The 14,990-nt window shown below is 39.2% G+C and overlaps 6 protein-coding genes across 12 annotated transcripts; 3 read left to right on the plus strand and 3 right to left on the minus strand.

Moving 5' to 3' along the window:
* Positions 1–1,115: 1,115 nt before the first annotated feature.
* LOC108596489 (activating signal cointegrator 1 complex subunit 1) lies at positions 1,116–2,394 on the minus strand. Its single transcript, XM_017982276.1, has 4 exons — positions 2,208–2,394; positions 2,054–2,150; positions 1,737–2,001; positions 1,116–1,681 (listed from the first exon to the last, which is right to left on the minus strand). Exons 1-4 carry the CDS (start codon positions 2,347–2,349, stop codon positions 1,130–1,132), a joined length of 1,056 nt encoding a protein of 351 aa, XP_017837765.1. The 5' UTR covers positions 2,350–2,394; the 3' UTR covers positions 1,116–1,129.
* A 402-nt stretch (positions 2,395–2,796) lies between these two features.
* On the plus strand, positions 2,797–4,535 carry LOC108596485 (putative methyltransferase C9orf114). The gene is made up of 2 exons (XM_017982264.2): positions 2,797–3,580; positions 3,636–4,535. Exons 1-2 carry the CDS (start codon positions 2,875–2,877, stop codon positions 4,346–4,348), a joined length of 1,419 nt encoding a protein of 472 aa, XP_017837753.1. The 5' UTR covers positions 2,797–2,874; the 3' UTR covers positions 4,349–4,535.
* Positions 4,536–4,807: 272 nt separating this feature from the next.
* LOC108596486 (palmitoyltransferase ZDHHC15B) lies at positions 4,808–9,090 on the minus strand. 7 transcript variants are annotated; one of them, XR_001915049.1, is made up of 8 exons: positions 8,420–9,042; positions 8,220–8,341; positions 8,013–8,119; positions 7,700–7,937; positions 7,381–7,540; positions 7,188–7,317; positions 5,849–6,344; positions 5,461–5,785 (listed from the first exon to the last, which is right to left on the minus strand). XR_001915049.1 is itself a non-coding variant. In XM_017982265.1 (8 exons), exons 2-8 carry the CDS (start codon positions 8,556–8,558, stop codon positions 5,957–5,959), a joined length of 1,284 nt encoding a protein of 427 aa, XP_017837754.1. In that variant the 5' UTR covers positions 8,559–9,004; positions 9,075–9,090; the 3' UTR covers positions 5,829–5,956. The 7 variants fall into 7 exon arrangements, 6 of the variants coding, with proteins under 6 accessions (XP_017837759.1, XP_017837757.1, XP_017837754.1 ...); XM_017982265.1 differs by lacking the exon at positions 5,461–5,785 and adding an exon at positions 9,075–9,090 and having other exon boundaries at positions 5,829–6,344; positions 8,420–9,004; XM_017982266.1 differs by lacking the exon at positions 5,461–5,785 and having other exon boundaries at positions 5,829–6,344; positions 8,420–8,727; positions 8,792–9,042.
* Positions 9,091–9,643: 553 nt separating this feature from the next.
* Positions 9,644–11,238, plus strand: LOC108595404 (40S ribosomal protein S16). Its single transcript, XM_017980630.2, has 5 exons — positions 9,644–9,701; positions 9,777–9,818; positions 9,986–10,117; positions 10,291–10,405; positions 10,972–11,238. The coding sequence occupies exons 1-5, from the start codon at positions 9,690–9,692 to the stop codon at positions 11,115–11,117; spliced, it is 447 nt and encodes a 148-aa protein (XP_017836119.1). The 5' UTR covers positions 9,644–9,689; the 3' UTR covers positions 11,118–11,238.
* A 277-nt stretch (positions 11,239–11,515) lies between these two features.
* On the plus strand, positions 11,516–12,700 carry LOC108595157 (mitochondrial mRNA pseudouridine synthase Trub2). The gene is made up of 3 exons (XM_017980327.2): positions 11,516–11,671; positions 11,735–11,947; positions 12,008–12,700. Exons 1-3 carry the CDS (start codon positions 11,542–11,544, stop codon positions 12,628–12,630), a joined length of 966 nt encoding a protein of 321 aa, XP_017835816.1. The 5' UTR covers positions 11,516–11,541; the 3' UTR covers positions 12,631–12,700.
* Positions 12,701–12,708: 8 nt separating this feature from the next.
* Positions 12,709–14,426, minus strand: LOC108595156 (SET domain-containing protein SmydA-8). The gene has a single exon (XM_017980326.1). The coding sequence runs from the start codon at positions 14,400–14,402 to the stop codon at positions 12,756–12,758; it is 1,647 nt and encodes a 548-aa protein (XP_017835815.1). The 5' UTR covers positions 14,403–14,426; the 3' UTR covers positions 12,709–12,755.
* Positions 14,427–14,990: the final 564 nt, after the last annotated feature.

Below are 14,990 nucleotides of genomic sequence, written 5' to 3' on the forward strand. Positions count from 1 at the left end.
AACCACGACAAGAGAATTATGAAAATATATTAGTTTTGGGTTTCAGTTTAACAGTTTACTTGAAACAAACGCTGTACAATAAATATGAAAAAATAAACAACAAATTGAACACACATCACCATGTATAATTAACACAACAGCATAGCCAAAATAATAGTTAAGAGAGAGTAAATGAATTTCATATTCAAGCCTTTTTATGCTCAATGTGTTTTACCAACGTCGTTACATGTGCAAACAATTTATGTCTTCGTATATTTGCAAAAAGAAATTACTTAAATGAGCACACGTCTAATTGTTGTTAATTGTACGCATGTATGTATTTAATTGTTTGATAAGCGCGCAACACACATCAACTTTGTATGTTTGTATATTTATGAACTCTTCCAGTATGTACAATTTGTTTACATGTTTAACATATAGTCTATGTAGTTAAAACAAAAATGTAAAAAACCAACATGAGCGAAACCTAACAGAAACGCACCAAGTTAAATTTTCAACAATCAACAAAATGATATAAATATACTATATGCCACACAACTCAACCAAAACTCAACTTTAGACTGAAACTATTGACAAAAAACAAATGTTTAAAAAATTAAACGGCAAACTAACGAAACACACGTAGTTCAAGTTAGTTATTAAGTGTTTTTTGAATTTTAATTCAACAAATCTGTTGCAAGTCGCTTTATGTGTTGGCAACAAGACTTTATAAATATCTATATAGCTTCCCATATGCTTTCCAAAAATTCAATTGCATGCTTGTCTATGCTATACGTACAAATGTATGTATGTAATTTTAAAAAACCACTATATACTTTTGTTTAAAACTCGTGTTTTAAACCATTATACAGATACACACTCACATACATATGCAGCTAATGCATATGTACTTTTATATATTTATAATGAAAACAAAAAATAAAGTAAACAATCAACACTCAAGCATAAATTACAATTGCAGCGCACATTTGATTAATTTGTTAATGTTCCTCTGTACATCTATATAATTTATAAAAAAAAAAAGACAATTAATAAAAAAAAAAATTAAAACTACTTGCTTAAACCCAAGTCAAAATGATATTATACAAAAGAAAATAACATTTACATTTTGTATGGAATATTTATGTATTTAAAATTTTAGACTTCCTGTGATTTTATAAAAGTCTTCCTCCTCCTTGGCCGATTTCATTACGCATAAATGCACTTCGCTACACTGAGCGGTGCCAAAATCATAGTCGCCAAAGCGTTTAAGAATTTCACGCGCATCAAATGAGTAGCTCTCGTTTTTCTTATTCGACTCCTTGCCATAACGTACGTTTATCACTGTCATATGTAGCTTAACACTCGTACGATCAATATTATCTGTGGCGCAGAGTCCAGTGGACTGAAAATGCCCCAAGCATTTGTCCGCAAAATCCTGCAACTGTGGTGACTCCACACAAGCGTAGAGAACTTTAGTTGAGCTTGGATCATCGTTCATTATCTCCAGACCTTTGATTGTGAGCTGTAATTGTGTGCCCAAGTTGGCTAGAAACTGGCGACAACTCTCCAGCTGCTCCACTGCTCTTTTGCGTTCATTATCATCCAACAGCACATAGACTCCCAGCGTTAAATGCACACACTTTTCCGGCATAAAAAAGGCCTCATCAATGCCTGGCAGCTGTGCCTCCAAAATGCTTTTCTGTTAAATGAACATACGTTTTAGTATAACTTTAAGGCAACTCTACAACAAATACTTTGAGCTCCTTAAAGGCCTCCTGCACTGGACCACTGTTCAATGGCACAGCCAGAAAATGTGTTGGTCTCATCCGCTTGCGCAGTGAATCTGTAAGCAAGCGTATTTTACGCCAAGCACTTATGCAGTTGCTGCGTTCCCTGGATTTAATCGACAGCTCACTGGAATTATCATTTTGTCGTGGCACATAGATCTCCGTCTGTGTTTCAGTCTCAATGCGCCGCTTGGTGGTACCCTTGAAGCCTATTAGGCCGCCATAGAAAGATCTGTGTAGAAAAATTTGCATAAAAGGTATTCGATGTCTTAAATTTCACTTACTGGGGCACATGCATGGCCAGCTTAAAGCCACCATTGGGCAGTTCCGTTATAAGTTCATCGGCGCCATCCTCATCATAGTCGTCTTCCCCATAAAGATCTGCACAAAGTGAATGTTGCAGGTTCGACTTTATGACTGATTAAGAAAACAATTTACCGGGCTCCACATAGCCGCTGGCTTTTTGATTGTTGCTGCTCCTCCACTTATTGCCACCAAAATCGTCATGCACAACATTAACGCGATATCTGCGATTATGGCTCATGCGCTGTGTAGGAGGCCCCAATACTTCGCGACTCATTTTTTTGTAAATAAAACAATAATAATATAATTACTGATAAAACAAACCACAGCTGATCTGACAAAGTTTGAGAGTAGTGTTGGGTGGTTCTCAAACGAACAATCAAAATCGTTTTTTTTTATGTGCCGCTGGAGTTATTTTGGATTGTTTATTCAATTTATTCAGCACAATAATGACTTATGTACAAAATAGAAATAATATAATATATTGTAAAAATGCATAGACTGTGGCAGATTCTATAAACAAAACATTCTTAACTAACGGACAAACTGTGACAAAAGCGGACGATGATTAACAAGAAGGGTCCAAGTCGAACAAACAAAAAGAACGACATTTTTCCATTTTTCAAACGAACTAATTCAGTCAATTGAACAATATTTCACAGCACTATTTAGTTACTTGGTTTGTTCGGAAGAATTAGTTCTTCTAAATGAACGAACCATGAACTGGTGGATCACACGTGCACAACAGTTGTTTTGCGGTTGTTAACTACAGTTTTACTATTTACTAACAGAAAACAGTAAAATGTCTGAGGTTGCCAGCCGCAATGACAAGCCCACAGAGCCGCATAAGTCATGGAAGAAAATCAATGAGGAGCGGAAGGCACTTAAACGCCAACGTAAGCAGGACAAGGCGCTGAAGGAGCTGCAAAAGGCACAGGAGACGGAGGCTGACAAGGAGGCCGCCAAAGCGAAGAGTCTAGAAAAGTCCAAACCTAATCCTTCCACAGTGAGCATAGCGGTGCCTGGTTCTATACTGGAGAACGCACAGTCAGCCGAACTGAGAGCTTATGTTGCCGGTCAAATTGCGAGGGCCGCCTGCATATTCCGTGTCAACGAGGTGATTGTTTTTGATGACGTGGGCGTGGCCACGGCACGTGAGACAAAGCGTAGCTATGAGCAGGACACGGAAGGAAGTGGCACAGGCACAGTGCGCAGCAGTTCGTTACAGCTGGCGCGTATACTGCAATATCTAGAATGTCCGCAGTATTTGCGAAAATATTTCTTCCCACTGCACAAAGATCTGAAATACTCGGGACTGCTGAATCCACTGGATACACCACATCATTTGCGACAGCAGAGCAAATTTCGCTATCGCGAGGGCGTGGTCTGTGACAAGCAGGCAAAGGAAGGACAGAGCTATGCTAATGTCGGACTTCTGAACGATGTGCTTATCGACAAGGCCATACAACCAGGCGTCAGAGTCACTGTCAAAATGGAGCCAACTAGTGGTAAGGGGTGAATATGTTATTAAAAATCTTTCTATTTACCTTATGTGGTTTACAGAAGGAAGTCGAAAACAACGTGCCAGCCTGGTTAGTCCAGATGAGCCGCGCCGCGAAACTGGCGTCTATTGGGGCTATCAAGTGCGCATTGCTCATTCGCTATCGGAAATCTTTACCAAATCATCTTATGCTGGCGGCTATGATCTTACTGTGGGCACCTCGGACCGCGGCGCCAATGTGCAGCAAGTTCCCAGCAAATCTTTGTCATATAACCATCTACTCATCGTATTTGGTGGACTGCAAGGTCTGGAGGAAGCGCTAGCTAATGACGATAAGCTCACTGTGGATGATCCTGAATTGCTATTCGATCATTATGTAAATGTGTTGCCCAAGCAAGGCTCTCGAACCATACGCACCGAGGAGGCGCTTTTGATAGCCATGGCAGCGTTACAGGACAAGCTGCAGCCACAAGCCGATGATGTGGAGACGGATCTAAGCGATCTACTGCCGCGTAGCGAGGATACGGGTGTTACCATGACGCGGGATGTGTTGGTAAGCAAAAAGAAAAAGCGCAAAGCTGAGGACAAAACTGAGGCACCAGATGAGCCCCCAGTCAAGCCAGCAAAAGTTTCACTGCCCACAAATCCATTCTGCGAGCGTGTTGCTGAAAAAGAGGCAACAATGGAGCAGGAAGAATTTGAAGTGGTGTCCGCTGCAGCGCCCACAGCAACAAGTGCGACGTCGAATGCTGAAGATCTTAGTCGCTTTGATTAATAAATATATAAGGGAAAAATTTATATTGTTTCATATATTGTTTTTCTTTTACAATATTCGTTAACTAAGTATTGTTGTACTGCAGGACATCTCTGCTAGCTAGAGGCTCAAGTCGAATGTTTTATTAAGATATTTTTGTTCAATACTTTTTCTCTATTAACGTGTCACTTATAGTAGTAGCTATACTATATGTATATATATATATGTATAAAACTTGGAATGTTGTTTAACTAATGCTTTGCTCCATGTGCTAATTAAATATAATTTAATTATTACTGAAGGAATTGCGTGGCAGCGCTTTTGATTAGAGGCAACAAAAATTGTTCTCCGCTCAACATAAGACACAAAAGACTTTGATAACAATGTTTGTGCTTATAAATACAATATACAACTTAACATACAAGCTATTATAAATTGTACATGCCTACTATAAAACGTATGTATGTGTATTTACATTTAACAGACAAAAACCGTAAGATGTAAAGCTAGAACGCCGCACTGCAACACTTTATATATAGTATATGGCCACATTATCGCTTATTATAAGCTAAGGTATCCGTGAATCCTGAAAGCGGCCCTCTCCCAAAAAGTCCTCTTCCAGCTCGATGCGTGTATCGCTATGGTAGCCCAAGAGCGATTCGGTATCCTCCTCAAGATGCCGTATGGGATAGCTAATGCCATCGCCAAAGCTAAGCGAGTTGGAATAAAGCATTTAAAAGCTGGTTTTAAGCTAATTTGTGTGTGTGTGCGTGTGTGTTTGTATGTGTTTCTTAGTGCAGTATGTGTAATTGTAATTGGCAAATTAAAAACAAACCTGCATATTGATAGCAAACATTGTATGTAGCATAAAGCTCATATATTTAGCATTTAACTTTGACACGCGCTTACAAAATAGTTTCATACATAAAAAAGTAAAAAAACAGAACATAGTAAAAATTACGGTAATTTAAAATGGGGCATAAATAAAGTTAATGAAAGCAGCAATTGTAGCTATTATAATAAATTCTGAAATATTGCTATATATTAGGTAAAAAAGCATTTTGATTATGGTTTAAAATGTGAGTCTTTCAATAGCATTCATTGTCATTTACAAAATTGATTTATAAAACAAAATGCTCAAAAAATGATTTATAGCTAAGTTAAAAATATATTGAACTGTAATTGAATTATTCTCATTGGCATTGCAATAAACTGCAAATGAGTAATTCGCTCCCAGAGTTTTAATCAGTTTAATAATTTCTTTAGATTGCTTACAAAATGTGCTTTTAGTTATATTCTAAGCCTGACCAACAAACAAGTTCTTAGCTTACTTTACTTAACTAACTAACACTAAAGCTTTATTTAATGATATATAATATATATATTGTATAGTCTCTCTCGTTTAAAACACATGTACGTATGTCAATTGCTTTCTTACAGACCAACTGGGGCAAGCAGCTACAGGTGTGAACAGTTTATGTTATACATTAGATGATGAATGCTCGTTAATATAAGACTTACGTTTATAAATATTACATACAGATTTACAAAAAACTGTTGCGACTGGCGCTAGCTCTGGCGAATTTTAGCACATACATATACCTTATAGATAGAACAACTTGTTGCAGTTTAGACAATCTTTTCTAGCGTAAGAATGGCTGGCCCGCCATTAATTTGCTTGCCAGCAGACTGCGTCTGATCACCAATCTGATCGTTAGCTACTTCAGCATTGTGGGTATTATTGGCATTCGATACCGTTATTGCGCCCAGTTGATTTTCAATATTAACAATGACTTGACTAGGTGGTAATGCAGCATGATTATTACTAGGCATTTGTCCGTCGGCTAGCTCCAAATGAGGTTGATGATTATTGAGTGCGATTGCATCAATCAATTTATCTGTAGGCTGAACATCTAACCTGTTCGTTATGCTGTTGGTGTTGGTGTCACCCATGGCATTGTAACGTCCTCCGCCAGACTGGTCCGTGCTCGTTGGGTAGCTCATTCCGTCACCGCGACTAATCGAATACAATGTATGTTTTGTTTGTGAGAGTGTTTTGTGTATATTTTGGATTGGATTTATGAATAAGTTAACATAAATTGTTGATGTATTAATGGCAAACGATGTTGTTTTTGTGATAATTGCATTATTTGTTGTTGTTTATACAGTTTTTAGTTAAACTTATCAGTAAGAGCTATAAAGAAATCATCAATTAACATATTTACATTATTCTAAATTTCTTCTTTGATTTATTCACAGCTCGTGTTACTGAAGTGTAACAAGTGTATTTAAGTTATTATTTTTAGTAAGCATTTTGGTTAGCAACAGCAGCATTGAATTAGTTACAATTCTGTCAGCGAATCTTACAAATTCTAATTATTCGAGCCACACCTGAGCCAGTAGGCTTTTGGCATAAAAGTGGTTTTGAACTTGGACAAAAGAAATATTAAATTAAAACAAATGTGTTTGTTGCCTTTGACTATTTGTTTATACTAATACTAATTAATTAACCAATTTTAGTAACGATTTTGGTAATTACTTATCACTAAATTACAAAAAATAACACATGTGTATATATTTATGTATGTATAAGTGTTGACAGAAGTTCAGCTAGTCGCTGTCTGTCTTTAACAAACTTTTAGGAACTTAGATTATTGCACAGTAATTAAACACAATATTTTGTTATAAATTCATTAGTGAACAAGGGGTACAAGCGTGTAATTAGTAACATGCTTTTAATTTGCCAAATATGATTAAACCAGAAATAAAACTTAAGAGATTGTTTAAACAAATAGAAACAACACACAAAAACAACAACTAAAGGTGCAGTAAATTTAGAAAAAAAAAAACAATAACATACCTGGTAAATATAGGCAAAAACCAGAGTTTCCAATCATCGCCAAAGACCTCACAGAAATTAGCATAACGTCCGAGATTGTATCCATTTTTATCTGGACCGCCAACTCGAAAGATGGGCGCTCGAAAGGCCTCTGTGTGTACAAAAAAGGCAACAGTCAATAAATTTATAAAATATATAAGAAATTGCAACTTACCCAGTGTGGTACGATTGACGAGCACCAGATAGATGTGATAACCAAATAGACTCACCAAACTGATGGCAAACATGATGGATATAAAGAACAGGAATAGTATGTGAAAGCGACCCATTCCGGTGCCATTGAGTTGCCCCTGTTCCAAGTAGTCATTGTCATTCTTAATTACCACATCATAAATATATACGATTGGTATATAGGTTATTATATTAGAAATAACAGGCACATTCAATAATTACACACTAAGCTCAAGCAATTAATGCACAGCAATATGCAAAAGGCGGTATTTACATGCATTTAATTAAATCGCATAGCTTACCTTCCAGAACTGTATAAAGTCATGCAATGAGGTGAAGGCAACGTAGAGACAGTATATCAATGCGTAGCCCAAAAACAACACAAAGAATTTGTAGTTATAAAAATTAACACAATTGTTAACCCAAGGGCAATGATGATCCATTTTAAGCACACAACAACTACAGACGCTACAATGATGCGCACGATCCGGCTTAATAATCTTGCATTTCTCACAAAAGCGCACAGAGCCGTTCATTGTGCTGCAAATAGTAAAAGCAAAGTACATTTATATATTAGATATATATATTTAAGGCACAGAGCGCTTCAAAACCTACCGATTTGTCACTGGCAAATTGCGCGCAAAATTATTTAAAATGCGTTTTTGTGCCTCTGGATTGTCCGCATGGAATAGACGATTTACTTCCTCGTCCGGTATGCGCCACTACAATAGTTACATACAAACAAAACAAACATATAGATTGTTTATCGCATTTTGGGTGTTATCAGCGTTTGTGCTGCCTGTTGATTCACACGCCACTTACTTGATCTGGCACGCGGCCCACCGAAGTTAAAATCGTTTTCCAATATGACCATAGGAATAGCACCAGTGTTATATGATAAAACAGTAGCATGAATATCATAGCTATGCGGTTTTCCGTATTTACTGCAAATATCACAAACAATAAGATGCATTTATAGTTGGTATGGCTTCGGGGCGTTGTCATTGGTAATTGCTACTCACGAACACATAGCTCCACCACGTAGGCATAATAGGACCAGCCGATGACAGCGAATATAAAGAGCACGGGTATGAACTTGAACACAGACATGCAACAGCCGCAAGGTGTCTTCCTATGTCGCCTATAATCGTCGTTGCCCATGCTATGACTATTGATGCAGCCCTCTTGCTGTGGCTGCGGCTAAATTGAGTACGGCGTTTCTGTTATTTTGTGCTACTCCAACTATATCTAGTGCTCTGTTCCACTGAGCTACGCTCCAATGGTCGCCGCCCTTCTTCTCTTGTTGTTGCTGTTGTTATAATTTTGCTTCCTGTGGTTGAAAGCGTGATGGGTTTATTTATCGGCAGGTCTAGTTTTTGATGAATCACAGCTACCTAATTGCCAGTAAGAAAACACAAACACTCATTGGGTTTCTGGCTCTTCTTTTTTTTTTTTGGTGGTTTTTGTATACTACTATTATTGAGAAAGCATCTGTTTTTGATAACTCTCTCTCTCTTCTGTTTTCACATTCGCTGCAGTGAAAGTGAAAGTGGCTAGAGCTAGCTTGACACCATGATTATAAATTTGATAACAACAGCCGCCCACGCCTGCTTGAGTAAATAATGTATTTAACTTAAATATTTGTTAATTTGTTACTCTTTAGTAAAAAATACGCACTTTTTCCCCCAGGAAATATACTAATAAAATACCAACGATAGTGCTGAGCAGCTCATAAGTAACAATATTGCCAACCAGCTAAGTTTTGCCCTGCCAACTTAGTTGCTTGTTAAATAAATACGAAGAAAATGTATATTTCATATAATAGCAGCTCTTTACCAGATTTATCATTTAACCTTATAAGTGAGATAAGAGAGCTATATAAGTTGATTTGTTATGCCAAATTTAAATAATTCATTTCTGTATCTTAGCAATGACCTAAAGCACACCACAGCTATTTATCAATTACAGTTCACTGATATTTATTTATATTTATAGATATTTATAGATAAGCTCTGTATTGTTTATGTATACGACTCTTTTGCACTTAAAAGTAATTGAAATAAGTTTAATTAAATAAATCTTAGTAAACACAATATTTGGTATTTTTTGAGACCTGGCCACATTGCCAACCAAGCATCGATATTTTCGATATTTTACTAGCCAATTGATTTATTAGTTACAGGTCACAGATATTTATCAGTACCTTTTCAGGGCTGAACACAGTAACGAATTGCACAGTTCAGTGTCAAAATTTCCATTTCCGCTCTTTTTCTATCGAACTCGCGGAGCAAAATGCAGCAAAAGGTATTGTGCTTGTGAAAAATTTACGATTTGTAATCGTATTTACAACTAAATTATTGCAAATGTTGTATTTTCTAGCGCAGAGAACCCGTGCAGGCCGTTCAAGTCTTCGGACGCAAGGTGTGTGTGAAATTTAATAATAAAAACTGTGAAATCTATTGCACGTGTCCAAAGTAGCGTCAATGGGAGGGCGGCAGAAACTGCTGCTTTCCGCTTAACGTTGCTGAGGTTATGTTTTTGTGGCGAGTGTTTGCCAAATATTAAACAAATTTTTATACACATTCCAGAAAACCGCGACCGCCGTTGCTTATTGCAAGCGTGGCAGCGGTCTGCTGAAGGTGAATGGACGTCCATTGGAGCAGATTGAACCCAAAGTTCTGCAGTACAAATTGCAGGAGCCACTGTTGTTGCTCGGCAAGGTAAATATTTATTGTTTAATATCTTTTTCGCATTCATTTCTGACTTGATGAGAACAATTATCCCGAACTTGAAGCCCAATGAGAATAATTTTATTTCTGATTTATATATAGCTTTAAACTAATTAGGAACAAATTGTTTACATATTGCTAATATTTGTCCTTTTATATTACAGGAGAAATTCGGCGGTGTTGACATCCGTGTCCGCGTCAGCGGTGGTGGTCATGTAGCCCAGATCTACGCTATTCGTCAGTCGATTTCCAAGGCTCTGGTTGCCTTCTATCAGAAATGTGAGTATTGTGTAAATGATAAGATGTGACCTGGCTTTTGCCCTTATACAGTTCTTGGTTAAATGAAATGCTTCTTTAACCAATGATACAATAAGGGCTAAAGAAAACAATAATTATGAGCATATACCAACCAAACTGTATGCAAAAAACTAGCACAGATTGGGTGATGCGGCAGAAACATTTAATATTATTAATGCACCTTCTACCAGATTTTTGTTGGAAGACTTTTCCATTTCTAATGAAAGACAAGTGTAAGGCAGAGCAAGTAAATTATGAGCATATACCAACCAAGCTACATGCAAAAACTAGCACAGATTGGGTGATGCAGCAAAAACATTAGAAATTATAATTAATGCACCTTCTACCAGATTTTTGTTGGATGACTTCCATGTCCAATGAATGAAAAGTGCAAGGGATAGAAAGTGAATGTCGCAATCAAAGCGAGCGTTTGGCCTTATCCTAGTCAATGCTATTTGAGGCTTCATCGACATTTTAATGCAAAGCCCTATTATTTTTAAGACAATAAAATTCCATCGCTAAACATTGGATTTGTTTGATCATTACAGACGTCGACGAGGCCTCCAAGAAGGAAATCAAGGACATTCTTGTCCAGTACGACAGAACTCTGCTGGTCGGCGATCCACGTCGTTGCGAGCCCAAGAAGTTCGGTGGTCCAGGTGCCCGTGCTCGTTACCAGAAGTCGTACCGTTAAGCATTCTGCTGATTTTCAATTTGGATTAGATATTTTGTACAATTTGAAAAGATTTTCACTGTGCTTCTTCGCAACTGAAGGAACATATGAATAAACGGAAAACTTAACTTTAAGTGGTTAATAATTATTTTTTTGTTATTTACATTTCCTACTTGTTGCTGAATGTATGACTGTTGGCTTAGTCAATTTGCCTGTATCAATTGAAGGAACAAGTCTTGTTTTTTACAGACGAACGCGGTAATTTAGTTTATTAAATTTGCGAAGCAAATTTAGCTAATTTTAGTCTTAAACATTTTTGAAGCATGTTACCGCAAAAATGTTTTGGACCGATGATTTTCCGATCGCATTTCGATTACTTGCAACACACTATCATCCATACGAAGCATAACATCAAAACATTTGTGTAAAGTAATTATTATTAATTATGGCACTTACAAAAGTTTACGATGCGGCAACAGTATTTAAGCATTTAAATGGTATTATTAATGTATATAAACCCGCAGGCGTGAAAGTGCAGCACGTTCGAAATGCCATTTTGAGTAATATTAGCAAAGGTAATCCATAGATTATACATCCAATTCGATCTTGTACAAACTTGCGTGTGATTATTCCCATAGGACTCAATGAGTTGGAGCAGAGGGAGCCACGGAAGTTACCGAAGAGCAGACTGCTATTAGGCACGGGCACCGCAGCGGATCCCGTTCTACACAACATAAACTCCAATACAGATCTGTCAGACACTATATTCGCTGCCGGGTCACGTTACATGCCAAGAGATACACGCTGCGCTACTGTCGCTACACTAGGGGATCACACCAGCGGCGTCTTGTGTAAATATTTTCAATGATTACACATGCTTTTAATACAACCATTTGCATAATTTCTTGCAGTATTTGGTCTAAATAAGGGACTTCATCAATCCAGCCAAATTCAACGCAACAGGCCAGTGCGTGTTTACCACGTAACTGCACGCATGGGTACCGCAACGGAAACCCATCTGCCCGGCTCGCGCGTCACAGTGCGTGCCAACCACAAGTATGTGACTGCCGAGCGCATTAGCGGCTTAGCCGCTTCCATGCAAGCCTCACATCAACGTAAAATGTATGAGCTTTGCGGCGTGGATCTACAAACACAGGCAGCCTACGAATTGGCTTGCAAGGGTTTGCTGCGACCCGCTGACAACAGCCAGCCAGTAATCTACGGTATAAAGCTGATACACTTTGAGCGGCCACACTTTACACTAGAGCTGCATGCAATTAATGAGAATGAGCAGTTTCTGGCCTCCCTGGTGCATGACATGGCAATTGAGCTGCGCACAGTGGCGCACTGTTCCCAGCTGCGTTGTATACGACACGCCCATTTCGATGTGAAGGACAGTTTATTACGGCATGGCTGGCATTTGGCGGGTATCATGAAGAATTTGCAGGAACAGCGGAAGATACTTGAAGCACATCCTCAGATTTTAGATCAGGAGCGTGTGGATTTGCATGCTGCTACTGAAGCGAAAATATAGTTAAATGTTAAGTATAAAATGCATAAGGCCGTTTTTTATAGTTTATTGTTATATTAATTTAAGTGTTATAAATGTATGTTAAAACAAAAGTTTTAAGATATAAAAAATGTAACAATTTCTTCCTTTTAAGATATTGACTGACAGTGCAGTATCAGTTTATCCAGCTCAAATAGATCCTGCTGCAACTTATAATGCAATTTCTTGCCAGCGACCGAGTCGGTTTCTTTTTCCAGCACCTCCTGAGCCTCCAATAGTCGCGAGTTCGCCAGCTGCAGTTGAGTTGCCGTCTCGCCAGTCGATCTGCGTGCCTGCTCCTGAAGCGTATGAGCAATCTCCATTAGTATAACACAAACATAGATGGCCAGTTTGATGCTGTGAGGATCTAGACGATGACACACGTCGTATAGCTCCTCGCAAAGACGCAGCTTGCGTTCAAGCTGCGCTGCACTCAGCATTGGCAGCTCCAGACCTGACTCATGACCATAGAGTTGAATAAGCGTATGCTTCAAATTAAACATGTGGAAATGATTCGGATGCAATAGTTGCGACAGTCGCGCCAGCAGCAGCTCCACTTGACTAGCTGAGGGCTGGCCAGCGAGTAGTCGCTCCACCTCCGCGGTCATGTGGCTCTGAACCTCCGTCACATAAGCGGCATCCAAAAGCATTGGACAGCTGTTGCACTGCCACTGCGTCTTCTCCGAGAGCGGCTCAACAGGCAACTGCATTCCCACGCAAGACTTGGACACATCACCCAAGCAACGCATGGCACTCACATAGCTGCCAAATTCGGTGGGATCCTCGCAACGCTGGCAACAGCAGCCAAAGTGCTTGGTCATGCGCAAATGATGTTGCCGCATCTGTGTACCCCACAATATATTTGTATAGCTTATCTTCAGATGCTCCCCCTTCTTGATGTTGCCCCCAGCACGCACTGCAATGCGCTGGGTGAGGCTATCGAATTGAAAGTAACAATTCGGCTGGCAGGCGTGCTCCATCATGCAGGCCTGGCGAAAGAGACCGCTTAGCTCAACCCCCGTAGCCAGTTCAATGACCATGTAGTTGGTTTCAATGATGCCGCAAATGCGATGCAACAGCTCCGTATCATACTGCAGAGGCGGCAGCTGCTTGGAGGCTTGCTTCAAACGTTGAAGAAAGCGCTGTTGCAAATAGCTAACAATGCGCTTGTCTGCCTCCAGTTGCAGCTCAGTGCCGTGTCGTTCCTTCTCATGCGACTGCATCTCCAACAATGCCTGCCAGCGCTGCGGATGGCTTTGCTGCAGCAGTAAGCACTTTAAGACGAGTAGAGCATCATGACGAAAGGAATCATGCAATGTGCGGGCATCAGATTTTGCTGCAGCAGCACTGCCAAGACTAAGTACGCTACACTCCAAGCTCTCATGCTCGCAAGCAGCGCTACAAACGGGCCAGCGGCAACTGCGGCACTGATGCTTGCCCAGACGACAGGGCGTATAGCAGGCCACGCAGGGCACAATGCTCGCCGACTGCTCTGGTTCAGTTAGATACCACTTGGGGCCAACAACAAGTGGTTCCTCTATAAAGATAATCTGCTTGGGCTGCAGCTCTTGTGTGGCCACCAGGTAACGGCCCAAGATCTCATCCTGCTCCTCTCGGTAGGGCTTACAACAACGCTTATGCTTGCTCCAATGTGCCTTCTGGTGATCAACGCAGCAGTAACGTGCCATGCGACAGCGAGTGCAGGTGAGAGTGGCTGGCACCCCACAGCCGGCGCACTCTTCACTTATAAACTTCATTTTAATTGTTACTAAACAAGCGTTTAAAAGAATTTAGGTTCACAGCTGTTACGTTGCCAGCAAAAATATTCATTTAATTTCTATTTGCTTTATAGAGTCTAATACCAAACTATGCTATTTTATATTTAGAACTTTTCTCCAAGCAGTTTTCCTCTCACTTTTCCTTAGCATGGGCGTCTTCAGTTAAGGGCAGCTGACCTCTGCCGCTGCTCAACAACAAATTTAATTTAACAACTTTGATAAATTTTTGTGTAATTTGAATGAGAGTAATTTATATTTTAAAGCTAGCACCAACAGCTTTTGCTTGTTCAGGATGCATAAACTGCAGCCCCTTTAAAGTTTCCACCTGGCTACGCCTATGCTACTTACGTTCCTCTCTGATATCCAATATAAGAGTGTTCGGTATAATTTAAAATGCAACCTATTCTATATTACAGCGCTCTTCATTTAAACATAGACAGTTTAACAAATCAGTGGATCATGAGTGTTCATATGTGTAATTACTCATATAATCAATATAACAGAATATACAAAATAAAATATTAAAGTAAATAGTTGTATCCAGAGCCATTGGAATATTAGTAAAAT

The sequence above is a fragment of the Drosophila busckii genome, chromosome 2R, assembly GCF_011750605.1.
Source record: "Drosophila busckii strain San Diego stock center, stock number 13000-0081.31 chromosome 2R, ASM1175060v1, whole genome shotgun sequence".
In the NCBI taxonomy this organism is placed as follows: domain Eukaryota; kingdom Metazoa; phylum Arthropoda; class Insecta; order Diptera; family Drosophilidae; genus Drosophila; species Drosophila busckii.

Bases quoted from the DNA above. Each gene is read 5' to 3' on its own strand.
- LOC108596486 (XM_017982265.1), bottom strand. From the start codon at position 8,558: ATGGGCAACGACGATTATAGGCGACATAGGAAGACACCTTGCGGCTGT. The intron at 8,120-8,219 runs GTAAGTGGCGTG...TAACTATTGTAG, and splicing joins TGGGCCGCGTGCCAGATCAA to TGGCGCATACCGGACGAGGA. The intron at 7,541-7,699 runs GTAAGCTATGCG...GTGGTAATTAAG, and splicing joins ACTTTATACAGTTCTGGAAG to AATGACAATGACTACTTGGA.
- LOC108596489 (XM_017982276.1), bottom strand. From the start codon at position 2,349: ATGAGTCGCGAAGTATTGGGGCCTCCTACACAGCGCATGAGCCATAAT. The intron at 2,002-2,053 runs GTAAGTGAAATT...TTTTCTACACAG, and splicing joins CTGGCCATGCATGTGCCCCA to ATCTTTCTATGGCGGCCTAA. The intron at 1,682-1,736 runs GTATTTGTTGTA...TTCATTTAACAG, and splicing joins AGGCCTTTAAGGAGCTCAAA to AAAAGCATTTTGGAGGCACA.
- LOC108595157 (XM_017980327.2), top strand. From the start codon at position 11,542: ATGGCACTTACAAAAGTTTACGATGCGGCAACAGTATTTAAGCATTTA. The intron at 11,672-11,734 runs GTAATCCATAGA...TTATTCCCATAG, and splicing joins TTTGAGTAATATTAGCAAAG to GACTCAATGAGTTGGAGCAG. The intron at 11,948-12,007 runs GTAAATATTTTC...AATTTCTTGCAG, and splicing joins TCACACCAGCGGCGTCTTGT to TATTTGGTCTAAATAAGGGA.
- LOC108595404 (XM_017980630.2), top strand. The intron at 10,118-10,290 runs GTAAATATTTAT...TTTATATTACAG, and splicing joins CACTGTTGTTGCTCGGCAAG to GAGAAATTCGGCGGTGTTGA. The intron at 10,406-10,971 runs GTGAGTATTGTG...TGATCATTACAG, and splicing joins GGTTGCCTTCTATCAGAAAT to ACGTCGACGAGGCCTCCAAG.
- LOC108595156 (XM_017980326.1), bottom strand. From the start codon at position 14,402: ATGAAGTTTATAAGTGAAGAGTGCGCCGGCTGTGGGGTGCCAGCCACT.
- LOC108596485 (XM_017982264.2), top strand. From the start codon at position 2,875: ATGTCTGAGGTTGCCAGCCGCAATGACAAGCCCACAGAGCCGCATAAG. The intron at 3,581-3,635 runs GTAAGGGGTGAA...TGTGGTTTACAG, and splicing joins CAAAATGGAGCCAACTAGTG to AAGGAAGTCGAAAACAACGT.